Below are 16393 nucleotides of genomic sequence, written 5' to 3'. Positions count from 1 at the left end.
CTTGACAATAACCGTCTGACAACATTTCATGCCACAGCACCAGGCAAGACAAAATATTCAAGTGCCTTTGAACGGGGTATGATAATAGGTGTCCGGTGCATTGCTTCGTGTAAAGAACTGCAAAGCTGCTGGGTTTTTCATGCTCAACAGTTTCCCTTGTGTATCAAGAATGGCCCACCACTCAAAGGACATCCAGAAGTTGTGATACGTATACTGTATCTCTACCCGAATATACATGATCTAAGTGATTGATCATTGGTGTTCAGCAGTCATAAAAGTTTGCCTTATTTACTTTAAAGGAACTACTAAAATAGTGATTTTGTCAGACAGCATAGACAGCAGCTCTGTACAGATGAGATGATGACTTGGAATGAAATAATAAAGTCATCAAATAAAACAAATGTAATAGACACAACAACTGAAATATGTTATTAAAGTGAGGTACTGTGAATCCATGATGGTTAATAAGGGATCAGCAGTAATGGGCATCACTACCATCATGGGACTTTTATTCATGGTGTTATTCTGTGTTACAGCATTCAACCCACATACTATATTTAATGTTAAAACATTTTTTTACCGTGATTTAAAAAAAAAAATTATGAAACCGAACTGACCTCAAAAAGCACTAATCGCTCAGCACTATTTTGTTTCACCTTTATTTAACCAGGTAGACAAGTTGAGAACAAGTTCTCATTTACAACTGCGACCTGGCCAAGATAAAGCAAAGCAGTTCGACACATACAGCTACACAGAGTTACACATGGAGTAAAACAGACATACAGTCAATAATACAGTAGAAACATAAGTCTATATACGATGTGAGCAAATGAGGTGAGATAAGGGAGGTAAAGGCAAAAAAAAGGCCATGGTGGCGAAGTAAATACAATATAGCAAGTAAAACACTGGAATGGTAGATTTGCAGTGGAAGAATGTGCAAAGTAGAAATAATCAAATCAAATCAAAATGTATCAAATTGTATTTTTATAGCCCTTCTTACATCAGCTGATATCTCAAAGTGCTGTACAGAAACCCAGCCTAAAACCCCAAACAGCAAGCAATGCAGGTGTAGAAGCACAGGGTGCATAGGAGCAAAATAAATAAATACAGTAGGGGAAGAGGTAGTTGTTTGGGCAAAATTATAGATGGGCTATGTACAGGTGCTGTAATCTGTGAGCTGCTCTGACAGCTGGTGCTTAAAGCTAGTGAGGGAGAAAAGTGTTTCCAGTTTCTGAGATTTTTGTAGTTCGTTCCAGTCATTGGCAGCAGAGAACTGGAAGGAAAGGCGGCCAAAGGAATAATTGGTTTTGGGGGTGACCAGAGAGATATACCTGCAGGTGGGTGCTGCTAAGGTGACCAGCGAGCTGAGATAAGGGGGACTTTACCTAGCAGGGTCTTGTAGATGACCTGGAGCCAATGGGTTAGGCGACGAGTATAAAGCGAGAGCCAGCCTATGAGAGCATACAGGTCGCAGTGGTGGGTAGTATATGGGGCTTTGGTGACAAAACGGATGGCCCTGTGATAGACTGCATCCAATTTATTGAGTAGGGCATTGGAGGCTATTTTGTAAATGACATCGCCGAAGTCGAGGATCGGTAGGATGGTCAGTTTTACGAGGGTATGTTTGGCAGCATGAGTGAAGGATGCTTTTTACGAAATAGGAAGCCAATTGTAGATTTGGATTGGAGATGTTTGATGTCGCTAGTCCAGTCGTGAAGGCCCGGTGGGGCTCCGCGTCGGCAGTAAAACCGGTCCGGATAGGTGATTGTAGCCCAGGAGTGGCTGATGGAACTCTTTAGCTGGCTAGCTCCGGAATAATTGATGTTTGCTCCAGGACTGACATAGGCAATAGTCACTCGGATAGCAGCTAGCTAGCTGCAAGATCCAGGTGTAAATGTCCAGAGCTTGCGGTAGAAATCTGGGGATATGGAGAGAAAATAGGTCCGGTAGGCTCTGGTCTGAGTCGCGTTGTACAAAACTGACGATAACTTTTCAGGCTAAAGGACAGCTGATGACCACCAACCGTGGTTAGCTGAATACTAACGTTAGCCAGTAAACTGACGCTAGCTTCTTTGTGGATTTCAGATTTGAGGTGAATAATACTTATTTTTTTTCTTGGTGAGGTGGGTTGCAGGAGAGTGTTTTGAAGTTGAGATTTTTACTGGAAAAAACAATATATAAAGATATGCGAAGAAAATATGTAAATATATATATACACGGGACACGACAAGACAAGGACAAAGAGGACTTCACTCCCAGGACCCTGAGTTTCTCCTGATCCAACTATACTGACGAGAAAAATCTCCAATCATTCGTTGTTAAAGAACACACATCACAAAGTATCACAAAGCATCACATTGTCATGAAAAACAAACAAAAGAACAGACACCCGTCCCTCAGTGGAGGCTGCTGAGGGGAGAACGGCTCATCATAATAATGGCTGGAACAAGCTTATGAAATGGCATCAGACATATGGGAACCAACCTCCTGTGCTGTCCCTACCTCCCTCATCTCTACTCCTCCTCCTGAGTACTCCTCCTGTAGTTCGGCTGCAATTCCCCTCCTGGTCAGCGGGGTGTAGCGATGAGCTGGTAGTGACGCGGCACGTTAGTGAAACTGCTGAACTCTGGGCTGAGGTCAATGCTGTCAGGTCCTCCAGGGCAGGAGAAGGAGAAATGTTGCAGCAGAGACACCAGGAACAGAAAGATCTCCATACGAGCCAGAGACTCTCCCACACAGGCACGCTTACCTGCAGAGAAAACCAAGAAGGCGGGGTTCTTTTGGAAGTTTCCGTTCTGATCAAGGAAGTGATTGGGATTGAAGGTTGTGGGCGTGGCCCAGTGGTCCTGGTCTCTCAGAACAGAGTGCAGCATTGGAAGGATCACGGTGCCCTGAGGGATAGTGTACCCTCTGAATGAGATATTCTTGGTGGCATAGTGCGGGAGGTTCAATGGGGCGATGTCCAGGAAGCGCTGCATCTCGTGGATGACGGCTTCTGTGAAGGGGAGGGACTTCCTGTCCTCCATCTGAGGGACGCGCTGTCGGCCAATCACTGTGTCGATCTCCTGCTGAACGTGCTCCTGAATGTCGGGGTATTTGAGGAGCAGCATGAAGGCATATCTGAGAGTGGTGCTGGTGGTCTCTGTTCCTGCAAGGAAGAGGTCCAACACTGTGGACACCAGGTTCTCGTAATGGAACTCAGAGGAGGACACATCCTTCTCCTGGTTGAGTCTGGTGAGGAAGCAGTCTGTGAAGTCTCTAGGGTTGCCTGGGTCAATGGTCTCCTGGTGCTCGTGGATCTTTTTCATCACAAAGCCTCTCAACTCGTCCATCTGGCGAAAAACGACTTGCTGCCGACCAGGCAGTTGTTCCATCAGCCAGGGGAAGATGTTGTACAGCTGTCCACAGGGGCTGCTTCCAAAGCGCAGTACAGCTGAGAGGATGTTGAGCAAGTGCAGAAAGTTGTCATCGTCATAGCCGAAGCGCTGGCCGAACACCAGGGAGCAGATGACGTTGGACACGGTGCGACTCAGGAATGGATGAGGATCAAAGGGCACGGCTTTAGTGGCGCCTAGACTGTCTATGAGGTGTTGGCTCTCCTCCTGTACCCACTCCTCCATCCTCTTACGACCCATCCCAAAGTCTCTCAGCGTGGTCAGGGTGAAACGACGCAGCTGGCGCCAACGCTCCCCATTACTGATGGCCAGGCCGTATCCCCTGGTAACAAGGACCAGGAAGGGGATAGGAGCTCGTCCTGTGAAATCCTCAGCCTGGTCCACCAGAGCCTCTTTGACTGCCCCGTACCCCACCAGCACCACGGCTCGCTGGGGCCCAAGATACACTGTCATCACTGGCCCATACACACCACCCCACTTGGTGAGTGTCTTGAAGGGGGCCTGTTTGTCAATCTGATGCAGGTTGCCTAGCAGCGGCAGGGCACAGGGTCCTGGGGGTAGATGGACATGTCTCTGTCTCCTCAGCCTGAACAACCACAGTAGAAGCAACAACACCAGGCCTCCCAACACCACGCTACTACACATCTCCATTGTTCCAGCCTGCAAAACAAACAACAACGTCTCTTGTTAATGTTCTTCTTCTTATGTAGTACTATATTGCATCACTCCAATATTGTATCCTTCTGCGCGGCAGGATACATTCAGAGTAAGAATTTTCTGATTAGTCCTCTGCACCGGGTTATGTTGCCCCCCCCTTAAATAGCTGCAGCGGTGCTACTTCCACCTCTTCTCTTTCTCTGCGCATTCCTGAGACGATTTGCTAGGTAAGAGCTGTGTCTTAGTGTATAGGCCAGACGTATACCCACAGCTATTCAATAGCTTGGAGCAGCTAGCTAGCCTCTCCATCTGGGTGCTCTGTTGTCCCCCTCCAACCCCATCCTCTTTTCCCTTACAAACTCACATACAGCTCTATTACACTGCCGGTGTTACACAGAGAGAAACTACCATGTCCAGTATGGTGTTTCGCTGTGAGAAAGGCAAGGTGTCTCTGTCCACAGGCAGCGGCCTGCGTCTCTGAAGGCGGAGCCCAGCAGTCAATCTGAAACACACCCGGCCAATGCTGCCGTCCCCTGCATAGAGACATTAAACACTGGACACCTCCTTTTATACTGTTTTCACACTGTGTATTTATACGCTGGACCTTTGACATGTTGTCATTCTAATATAATTACTACTTTACATTGCATTTTATGTTAGTGTGTATACACACTGTGTGTTTATATACTGGACTCTTGACATGTTATCATTCTAATATAATTACTACTTTACATTGCATTTTATGTTAGTGTGTATACACACTGTGTGTTTATATACTGGACCTTTGACATGTTATCATTCTAATATAATTACTACTTTACATTGCATTTTATGTTAGTGTGTATACACACTGTGTGTTTATACACTGGACCTTTGACATGTTGTCATTCTAATATAATTACTACTTTACATTGCATTTTATGTTAGTGTTTATACACACTGTGTATTTATACACTGGACTCTTGACATGTTATCATTCTAATATAATTACTACTTTACATTGCATTTTATGTTAGTGTGTATACACACTGTGTGTTTATACACTGGACTCTTGACATGTTATCATTCTAATATAATTACTACTTTACATTGCATTTTATGTTAGTGTGTATACACACGGTGTGTTTATACACTGGACTCTTGACATAGCTAATATAAAGTATTTACTAGGGGTTTAACGGTTCGCTAAACCCACGGTTCGGTACGTATTGCAAATTTGGCGTCTCGGTTCAGTTTTGGGTATGAAACAGCGGAAAAATAAAATTCCAACCGGTACTGTAGTTAATTTTAGCAGTTAATAAAAGTTTTAAAAAGCATCCTATTTTTGGCCCAAGTCCAGTTTCTGTGACATCATTCACGATGTTCCTGGCATTGTCTTTCGTGACAGGGATTGTTATGTTGGGCCTCAAGTAGAGGTCTACAAGGTTGGACCGTTCCGAAATGACCTTGGGCTTTCCCACCCGGCCAAATATGCAAAAATAGATTTTTCAATGTAGACAAGAGACCTGTTCCGAAATGACCTTGGGCTTTCCCACCCGGCCAAATATGCAAAAATAGATTTTTCAATGTAGACAAGAGACCTGTTCCGAAAGGACCCGAGGACGACCAGTTCCGTATAGACGTGGTCAGATCAGAGTGAGGGAAGCAGCAGAAAAGTCCATTTGTAAGCTACTTTATTCACCAGAGCTGATACAGCGTGAGGGAGAGCAGGCGGAGGAGGGGCCTTGCGAGGAAGACGAGGGGCCTTGTAGTGAGTGTACTGTGAGCAAGTGAAACAGGAGCAAGAAGGAGGGAGGGAGAGGCAGTAACCAACCGAACGGACTTGCGCTAGTAGACTAACTTCTAGCTTGTCATAGCTAGGTTGTTTATCATCCAATATGATTATGAAGTACCTGTCTTGACTCCATCAAACCTTGAGAAGCTAGTTGGCCAAGATAGCTAGCTATGTTAGCTAGCCAGATAGCTAGGCTAATTTAGTCTTCATGTGCTTTCTCCCTGTCCTACAGCATTTTTCTGCACCCGCTATAACATCTTCTAAACTGTGTATGTGGCCAATACACTTTCATTTGATTTGACGTTCTTGCCGCCGGCCTTGGCAGCCTCTCACGGTCCCACAGAGCAAACTGAGAGAGGCAGGTGGTGCTCCCATGGGTACTGAATACATTGCTGGGGGGCTACGAACTCCAATTCCATTGCCGGTACCTCATCAGTTCTGGTGCCTATGTCTCAGGGTCTTCTGGTGTTGAAGCCCTGGTTGACTGAATATTTCTGAATGGGTTCAGATGAAAGGAGTGTCAACCTCCATCCTAACCCCTCGTTCTGGACAATGGTTCTGTCTGAGTGACGTGTGAACTGGCCATTACAGTTGTCCACATACACTTCTCGCACTGTCGCTGGTTAACTAGGGGCTTCCCCCAGCGTGCTGTGCTCGGCTGGGGCAATGGACTCTTAATTTCACAGACGCAGCCAATGCAAAAGGTTTTATCGGCTTTCGTTTGCTAGGGTGAGAGAGTTCTGGGCCAGGGCCTACCTGAACAGACTCTCATGTTGTTACTGCAGCATTTCGGCTGGCCGGCCTTTTGCTGTGGTGGTGCATTCTTTTGGAGGAGTTACTACCTTGTGGGACCTGCTCAGAGTTCCCCTCTTGGACATTTGCGCCTCGGCCAGTTCGGTGCTGTCTAGCACATGTTGACCCCATCTATGTGGTCAGGAGGGCTGTTCATGGTGTTGTATCTGCTTCCCTGGGAAGGGGCGGAGGGACACAGCAACCATGACTGCTCTGAGCTCAGTCCGGACTGGACTTTGGTCTTTGTCTGATGAAAGACTAGTTCACTGATAAATCTGATACTGTGATACCATATTGGAGTGATCCAATATAGTGCTACTTAACAAAGGCTACGTACAGTATGTAACCATGGTTATGGGAGGTATTGGATTACTCCAATCCTTTTTGTCAGTGATCTACTGCGCCTCGAATAAGGACACGAGGTGGAAGTGGTGCGACTGCAGCTATTTAAGGGGGCAGCCGCAGTACCATGGTTGTGGTCAATCCTACAAATTCAATTCTAATTCAATTCTCTCTCCCTGTAAATTACATTAAATTCAATTCAAAATTCAGGTCAGTTTTTTAATTTGGAGATAATTAAATTCCTCAAAATTCCAGTGTTTGGTAAATTCCAATAATTGAATTCCCAATTCAATATTATCCACAACAATTCCACAAATTAAAATTGAATTCCCTCAGGCTTTCAAGCTCATCATGTCACTGTTCAGACAGCCTACAGTAGCTATACTGGAAAGATAGTACCTTTTTTCTAAGAATGTATTCCTATCTAGAACCTAAAAGGGTTCTCCGGTTGTCCCCATAGGAGAACCCTGTGAAGAACCATTTTTGGTTCCAGGTAGAACCCTGTTGGGTTCCATGTAGAACCCTTTCCCAGGGTTCTACATGGAACCCAAAGGGTTCTACCTGTAACCAAAAGGGTTACCCTACGGAACAGCCGAAGAACCCTTTTGGAACCATTTTTTCTAAGAGCGTAGATTATTAGGTTACAAATCCCACAGAACATTTTGATACTATTGATACTACTGTGCATTAATTCCATTAACTGGGAAATGTAAAATATTAAATCAAAGATCAAATGTTTTTAAATTATAATTCACTTCCAAATTAAAAAAATCTAATTTCAATTCAAGTCAAATTCCATAACTGAAAAAAAAAATACAAAATTGAATTAAAAAAAATTCTCCACTTCAGAAGTGAATTCAAGAATTGAAATGGAATTTCTAATTAAATCGGAATTGACTCCTGGACTAACCTGAAAATCCTTACTCGGAAAGTATCCTGCGGCACGGAAGGATACCATATTGGAGTGATCCAATAGCTCACATAACCGTGTTTACATACTTAATCTTCGTTGTTGTTGTTTCTTCTTTAACCCACCTACCTATCTTTAGTGTTTTCCTTCTCTCTGTGTTGCTCTCTGTCTCTGTTGCCTGCCTGACTGAGTGTGTGTGTGTGATGCAGATGTTTGCAGAGATAAGGGTGTGTGTTGGAACTTACTGTACTGGAACAGAAGTGAACAACGGATTATGTGATTGGCTGCTGAGTTGTGCTGACATACTTTACACAGATTGCACCTTCACCCCAATCCCTTCCTGCTTTTTAGAATCTGAGGCCAACATTACCAAAGCAGATGACAGTGCAGAAATCACCAGGAGTGGAAAGGAATAATATCTAATACTTTGTCTGTCTCTGTTTTAAAACTTTTATTTGTATTTTTTACTGTTTTAAACATAATTTCCTGCAATTCTGCGTATTTTGAAATGACTATAGGCCCATGACCAGGGTGGAAAACAGGTCAGATGTATTCAGGACGACTTCGTTACTGGACAGTGAGGTCCAGAAGTATTTGGACAGCGACACATTGTTTGTTGTTTTGGCTCTGTTCTCCAGCACGTTGAATTAGAAATGATACAATGTCTATAAGGTTAAAGTGCAGACTGTCATCTTTAGGGTTTTCATCCATATCAAACTGTTTAGAAATTACAGCACTTTTTCTACATAGTCCCCCCATTTTAGGGAAACAAAAGCATTTGGACAAATGTATTTATAAGTGTATTAAAGTAGTCAAAAGTTGCGTATTTGTTCCCATATTCCTAGCACGCAATGACTACATCAAGCTTGTGTCTCTACAAACGTGTTGGATGCTTTCGCAATTTGCTTTGGTTGTGTTTCAGATCATTTTGTGCCCAATAGAAATGAATGGTATTGTAAACACTTTTATTGTAAAGAAGAATAGATATGTGTTTCCTAACACTTCTACGTGAATGTGGATACTACCATGGTTATGGAGAATCATGGATGAACCGTGAATAATGATGTGTGAGAAAGTTACAGACGTACAAAGATCATACCCCTCACCCGGTTCACTTCCATGCTCACTGAAGGCCGTGATAATACTCCATATACCGTGGTAATACTCCATTCTGCTGGCTGTTTGAGACGCTTTGGAAGCCACGTTTATGGTATGGACAGAATCCACTTTGAGAAGCAAAGTCCTCCTTCCATTGTTGATAGCCGTGGAAGTTCTCAGTGATGAAATGTGCCCCTCAGATTGCTGATTGACGATGAGACGCCCAATTCGCCCGCCTCATTCTCGCTAACTTATCCAACTTATTAGGACGTTTTTCATTGTGTGCAAAAACTTCACCAAACTATAAACTTCACTAAACACTAAAAGGTTGATCAAAAAGGAGATGAGTAAAAATGCAGTTCATAGCTTGATACTGTTACTGTCTTTACACCTACGAACAAACCCACGAGGACGGACACGAAGGCTGAGCTTGGCTTTGTATTTCCCCACCGTGTGACCCAGGAGGACATGAAGGCTGAGCTTGGCTTTGTATTTCCCCCACCGTTTGACCCAGGAGGACACGAAGGCTGAGCTTGGCTTTGTATTTCCCCACCGTGTGACCCAGGAGGACACGAAGGCTGAGCTTGGCTTTGTATTTCCCCACCATGTGACCCAGGAGGACACGAAGGCTGAGCTGGGCTTTGTATGTCCCCACCGTGTGACCCAGGAGGACACGAAGGCTGAGCTTGGCTTTGTATTTCCCCACCGTGTGACCCAGGAGGACACGAAGGCTGAGCTTGGCTTTGTATTTCCCCACCGTGTGACCCAGGAGGACACGAAGGCTGAGCTTGGCTTTGTATTTCCCCACCGTGTGACCCAGGAGGACATGAAGGCTGAGCTTGGCTTTGTATTTCCCCTCCGTGTGACCCAGGAGGACACGAAGGCTGAGCTTGGCTTTGTATTTCCCCACCGTGTGACCCAGGAGGACACGAAGGCTGAGCTTGGCTTTGTATTTCCCCACCGTGTGACCCAGGAGGACACGAAGGCTGAGCTTGGCTTTGTATTTCCCCACCGTGTGACCCAGGAGGACACGAAGGCTGAGCTGGGCTTTGTATTTCCCCACCGTGTGACCCAGGAGGACACGAAGGCTGAGCTTGGCTTTGTATTTCCCCACCGTGTGACCCAGGAGGACATGAAGGCTGAGCTTGGCTTTGTATTTCCCCTCCGTGTGACCCAGGAGGACACGAAGGCTGAGCTTGGCTTTGTATGACCCAGGAGGACACCCACCGTGTGACCCAGGAGGACATGAAGGCTGAGCTTGGCTTTGTATTTCCCCACCGTGTGACCCAGGAGGACACGAAGGCTGAGCTTGGCTTTGTATTTCCCCACCGTGTGACCCAGGAGGACACGAAGGCTGAGCTGGGCTTTGTATTTCCCCACCGTGTGACCCAGGAGGACACGAAGGCTGAGCTTGGCTTTGTATTTCCCCACCGTGTGACCCAGGAGGACACGAAGGCTGAGCTTGGCTTTGTATTTCCCCACCGTGTGACCCAGGAGGACACGAAGGCTGAGCTTGGCTTTGTATTTCCCCACCGTGTGACCCAGGAGGACACGAAGGCTGAGCTGGGCTTTGTATTTCCCCACCGTGTGACCCTGGAGGACACGAAGGCTGAGCTTGGCTTTGTATTTCCCCACCGTGTGACCCAGGAGGACACGAAGGCTGAGCTTGGCTTTGTATTCCCCCACCGTGTGATCCAGGAGGACACGAAGGCTGAGCTGGGCTTTGTATTTCCCACCGTGTGACCCAGGAGGACACGAAGGCTGAGCTTGGCTTTGTATTTCCCACCGTGTGACCCAGGAGGACACGAAGGCTGAGCTGGGCTTTGTATTTCCCCACCGTGTGACCCAGGAGGACATGAAGGCTGAGCTGGGCTTTGTATTTCCCCACCGTGTGACCCAGGAGGACACGAAGGCTGAGCTGGGCTTTGTATTTCCCCACCGTGTGACCCAGGAGGACACGAAGGCTGAGCTTGGCTTTGTATTTCCCCACCGTGTGACCCAGGAGGACACGAAGGCTGAGCTTGGCTTTGTATTTCCCCACCGTGTGACCCAGGAGGACACGAAGGCTGAGCTTGGCTTTGTATTTCCCCACTGTGTGACCCAGGAGGACACGAAGGCTGAGCTTGGCTCCCCCAGTGCTATAATTTGGTTAGTTAGTTGTTATAGCGGGTTAGTTTAATGAGATGGGGTGAGCTGTATGCCTCCCCCAGTGCTATAATTTGGTTAGTTAGTTGTTATAGCGGGTTAGTTTAATGAGTTGGGGTGAGGGGTGAGCTGTTATGCCTCTCCCCCAGTGCTATAATTTGGTTAGTTAGTTGTTATAGCGGGTTAGTTTAATGAGTTGGGGTGAGCTGTATGCCTCCCCTAGTGCTATAATTTGGTTAGTTGTTATAGCGGGTTAGTTTAATGAGTTGGGGTGAGCTGTATGCCTCCCCCAGTGCTATAATTTGGTTAGTTAGTTGTTATAGCGGGTTAGTTTAATGAGTTGGGGTGAGCTGTATGCCTCCCCCCAGTGCTATAATTTGGTTGGTAGAATACATTTGTATTCTGATTTCAGATTGAAATAGCAGAGAAGTAGACTAAGTTTTTCTGTACGTTTTTGGGAAAGAGGTAAATTCTGAAAACTGATTTATATTAACAGTTTTGCACTTTTCATGTAGCCTCATTTGGGCCAGCTAATAGCCTTTCCACCGATCACGCAACATTATGGACTAAACGGTCAAATCCTGTTGCTGTAGGATTATTTCGCTTCGGCAATACTGGTCAAATTACGATCCTACATCTGTATGTGTAAGACACAGCAACTGAGAATAACTGGTATAAGGCTTTGATTTATGAAACACCATGAATGATACCGAGACGCAACTGAAAATGTATGGTTTACTCAGTAGGCTTTGTACACTAATTGAGCAGACTGACAGAGATGAATTTGTTGTGTAGAGATGTGCACAGGAGAGCACTCATACAGGATCCCAGAACCCATCAAGTGACTAATTACCTTGATTTCTGTTATCCATTTAGGCGGTTCATAATTGATGCTCCTCCAAGTTAATATTTACATAATTACAACATCTTGTTTTTTTTACCCATTTCAGATTCGTGAAAATGCTTTCAAGGATCAAATGAAGTGTCGTCATCCTAGAAAATCAGATTAGATTCAGCTATTTGTCTTTTCCACTTTTTGAATTTCAAAGCATAGATTTGTGATTTGTTAGTGATTTTTCTTTGGAATGCTTGTAATTATTGGGAGTGATGGGAGGAGAAGGTGCAGAGACAGAGTGTCTGCTTTCACAGGATGCAGATGATCTTATTGTCATGACTCATTATTGGGCTGTGGATGTCAGAGGCTCCTGGTGTGGATGTGTCTATGAGTCATCTGATAGGATGCTGAGGAATGACTCTTCTAAGGAATTATACTGCTCAGAGTTGACTTTGTGTTGAGAGTCAATCCAAACACGTACTGTATGATCATTTAGTTGTGTTGATGATGTTTTGGTAATCACTATTTGTAGGTGTAGCCTTATAATTGATAAGGATGTTCAATTTTTCCTACCCTCTGTCTTTATTTGTTGTTAGTAACTTTCTTCTTACCAAGACATGTAGGAGTCCTTACCCTTTGTATCTCTCTCTCCACTCTCCAAGGCTAAACCACTAAGGAAACTCATCCAGCAGACCTTCAAACAATTTGCCAACCTAAACGATGAACAGAGCATTCACAAGTTCTTTGAGATCCTGTCTCCCATTTACAGATTCGACAAGGAATGTTTTAAATGTGCCCTTGGGGTAAGTAGGCTAGTGACAGACGTTTCACCATCCCACTGTGATAACGGTTGGCTGTCCTCAGGGAAACCCTGGCTGGCAGGTTTCCAGATAGGAAGAGCTCAGCTCAGTAGCCTTCATGACGTGTTTCACAGTGACACCTGCTGGGCATATTAAACACTGTTGCTTCTTTCCTCTGTTTTTCTGTCTGTCCTGTCTGTCTCTGTGTCCATCTCTCTGTATTCTAGTCCAGTTGGATTATCTCTGTGGAGCTTGCCATTGGACCTGAGGAGGGCATCAGCTACCTGACAGACAAAGGCTCAACTGTGAGTACTGCTGAGTTATTAAGCCTTTCCTTTATTCACCTTTTATTAACATTCTTCTGCACATTTTGTACAATTGCATTTCCTACCCAATTCAGGTCTTATTCAGTTGGTCAGTGACGTTCAGGCTAGCCAGGAAGATGATAACCACCATGGATGTTTCGTTCTGTGTTTTCTGTTCTGTCTGTGTTCAGCCGACACATCTGGCCAACTTCACCCAGGTACAGACCATCCAGTACTCCAGCACGGAGGACAAGGTGCGCCAGGGGATGCTGCTGCTCAATGTGGCTGGAGCCCCTGAGGTACTGTGTGTGTGTGTGTGTGTGTGTGTGTGTGTGTGTGTGTGTCTGTGTCTGTGTCTGTGTCTGTGTCTGTGTGTGTGTGTGTGTGTGTGTGTGTGTGTGTGTGTGTGTGTGTGTGTGTGTGTCTGTGTCTGTGTCTGTGTCTGTGTGTGTCTGTGTCTGTGTCTCTGTGTGTGTGTGTGTGCCTGTGTCTCTGTGTGTGTGTGTGTCTGTGTGTGTGTGTGTGTGTGTGTGTGTGTGTGTGTGTGTGTGTGTGTGTGTGTGTGTGTGTGTCTGTGTGTGTCTGTGCCTGTGTCTCTGTGTGTGTGTGTGTGTGTGTGTGTGTGTGTGTGTGTGTGTGTGTGTCTGTGTGTGTGTCTGTGTCTGTGTCTGTGTCTGTGTCTGTGTCTGTGTGTGTGTGTGTGTGTGTGTGTGTGTGTGTGTGTGTGAGCATGTGTGTGTGAGCATGTATGAATTCAGTAACCTGCCCTGCAGTGGCCTCAGTGAAGTTATTTCCAGCACTGTGGCTGGTTGACAGATCAGGAACTCTGAGCAGTAAACACTTGATTGACCACTAAGGGATTCTCCACCCCTGATACTAGCAAAACATACTCCTCCCTGCATGGGTTCGTCGATGGACTGTGTGTGTGTTCGTCCTCTCACTTCTCTCCTTTGATGTGCTGTGCTTTGTCCTAACTGGAGGTCTCAGCTGGAGGAGGTAGTCCTGCTGATGAAGCCTCTTTGTTGACTGACTGTCTAACTGTGTCTGTCTGACTTTCTGTCTGTCTGTGTCTGTCTGTCTGTCTGTCTGTCTGTCTGTCTGTCTGTCTGTCTGTCTGTCTGTCTGTCTGTCCGTCCGTGTCCGTCCGTCGTGTCCGTCCGTCCGTCCGTCTTTCCGTCTGTCTGTCCGTCTGTGTCTGTCTGTCTGTCTGACTCTCTAACGGTGTCTGTCTGACTCTGTCTGTCTGACTGTCTGTGACTGTCTGACTGTCTCTCTGTCTGACTGTCTGACTGACTGTCTGTCTGACTGTCTGACTGACTGTCTGACTGACTGTGTCTCTGTCTGACTGACTGTCTGTCTGTCTGACTGACTGTCTGTCTGACTGACTGTCTGACTGTCTGACTGACTGTCTGTCTGACTCTGTCTGTCTGACTGTCTGTGACTGTCTGTGACTGTCTGACTGTCTCTCTGTCTGACTGTCTGACTGACTGTCTGTCTGTCTCTCTGTCTGACTGACTGACTGTCTGACTGACTGTCTGACTGACCGTCTGACTGACTGTGTCTGTTTGACTGTCTGTCCGTGTATCTGTGTGTGTCTGCAGCCTCTGACGGTGACCACAGCGTCTCTGAACACGGCAGAGAACATGGCAGACCTGATAGATGGATACTGTCGCCTGGTCAACGGAGTCTCCCAGTCCTTCATCGTCCGCGTTCAAAAGGGTACGCTAACACTGCTGCTGACACCTTTACACTGAGTGAAGGGGTTTTACACCCACCCACAATAACAACAGGATCTGGATAATAACAAGGCCGACACAGAGAAAGAGCGAACGTCTGAACAGTGAGCAGACATTCCCCTTTTCCTCTATGTAGTGGAAGTTCAGACTGACATGCTGCTGTGTTGTGTACTGTGGACAATGGACATGACTGTGTTAGAGCAGTGGTGGAAAGAGCTCCAGACTCCACTGCACTGAGGCTGGATTGTAGGGTCACAGATTGATAGATGTAATAGGATTTATTTGACCTTTACTTATACAGGTGTGTCCATGAAGAACACATTGTTATTTACGATGACGACCTGTCAAACACATCAATAAATAACAATTACGCAATGGACATCTATATACACATCAATTACACGATTCACGTCTATGTTCACATCAATTACACAATTCACGTCTATGTTCACATCAATTACACAATGCACATCTATATTCACATCAATTACACAATGCACATCTATATACACATCAATTACACGATACACGTCTATATTCACATCGATTACACGATACACGAAAAGCAAACCCAAAAGGTAAAACATAATCCTATGAAACATATACATTCGTCAGTAAGTGAGCCCACATTCATCCACGACTTCATATGTTTTGTAACTGATTTTCATGTCAGATTATAGGTGTGGTAAAAATGTTGTAATTGGCATAATATTTTTACAGTAAGACTCTTCTCTGCTTTAGGGTCATAAATGAAAGAATGTTACATATTTGATATATCATATTATGAAATGATATTAATAATGATGAATGTGTGACTGTGGGCAGTAGAATGGATCCTGTTGATGGACTGTAACTGTACAGCTAACCCGACATCTAACTCCCTCTAACAATCACCAACAGAGGGAGAGAGAGCGCTACCTTCCATCCCAAAGTCCACCCCGAAGTAAGTACATGTCTCTCTCTATCCTCTATCTCTCTCTCCTCTATATCTCTCTCTCCTATCTCTTCTCTCTTTCTCCTATCTATTCTCTCTTTCTCCTCTATCTTCTATCTCTTCTCTCTCTCCTATCTCTTCTCTCTTTCTCCTATCTATTCTCTCTTTCTCCTCTATCTTCTATCTCTTCTCTCCTATCTCTTCTCTATCTCTCTCTCCTCTATTATATCTCTCTCCTATCTCTTATATCTCTTTTCTCTCTATCCTCTATATCTCTCTCTTCTATCTCTTCTCTCTTTCTCCTATCTCTTCTATTTCTTCTCTCTCTATCCTCTATCTCTCTCCTCTATTTCTCTCTCTCCTCTATATCTCACTCTTTCTCCTATCTCTTCTATCTCTTCTCTCTCTCTCCTATCTCTCCTCTCTCTCCTTTCTCTTTTTAACTTGGCTCTCAATTCAATTCAATTCAAGGGCTTTATTGGCATGGGAAACGTGTTAACATTGCCAAAGCAAGTGAGGTAGATAATATACAAAAGTGAAATAAACAATAAAAATGAACAGTAAACATTACACATACAGAAGTTTCAAAAGAATAAAGACATTGCAAATGTCATTATGTATATATACATAGTGTTGTAACAATGTACAAATGGTTAAAGTACACAGGGGA

General features: G+C 45.1%; 1 protein-coding gene across 4 annotated transcripts; it reads right to left on the bottom strand.

Moving 5' to 3' along the window:
• Positions 1-424: 424 nt before the first annotated feature.
• Positions 425-8079, bottom strand: LOC135520957 (cytochrome P450 2F3-like). 4 transcript variants are annotated; one of them, XM_064946838.1, is made up of 2 exons: positions 8000-8079; positions 425-4055 (listed from the first exon to the last, which is right to left on the bottom strand). In XM_064946838.1, the coding sequence occupies exon 2, from the start codon at positions 4044-4046 to the stop codon at positions 2568-2570; it is 1479 nt and encodes a 492-aa protein (XP_064802910.1). In that variant the 5' UTR covers positions 4047-4055; positions 8000-8079; the 3' UTR covers positions 425-2567. The 4 variants fall into 4 exon arrangements, with proteins under 4 accessions (XP_064802910.1, XP_064802909.1, XP_064802911.1 ...); XM_064946837.1 differs by having other exon boundaries at positions 7871-8071; XM_064946839.1 differs by having other exon boundaries at positions 7960-8066.
• Positions 8080-16393: the final 8314 nt, after the last annotated feature.

The sequence above is a fragment of the Oncorhynchus masou genome, chromosome 29 (genome assembly GCF_036934945.1).
Source record: "Oncorhynchus masou masou isolate Uvic2021 chromosome 29, UVic_Omas_1.1, whole genome shotgun sequence".
Taxonomy (NCBI): domain Eukaryota; kingdom Metazoa; phylum Chordata; class Actinopteri; order Salmoniformes; family Salmonidae; genus Oncorhynchus; species Oncorhynchus masou.
The sequence above is the reverse complement of the archived record's forward strand: the minus strand, read 5'-3'. Positions and strand labels throughout refer to the sequence as shown.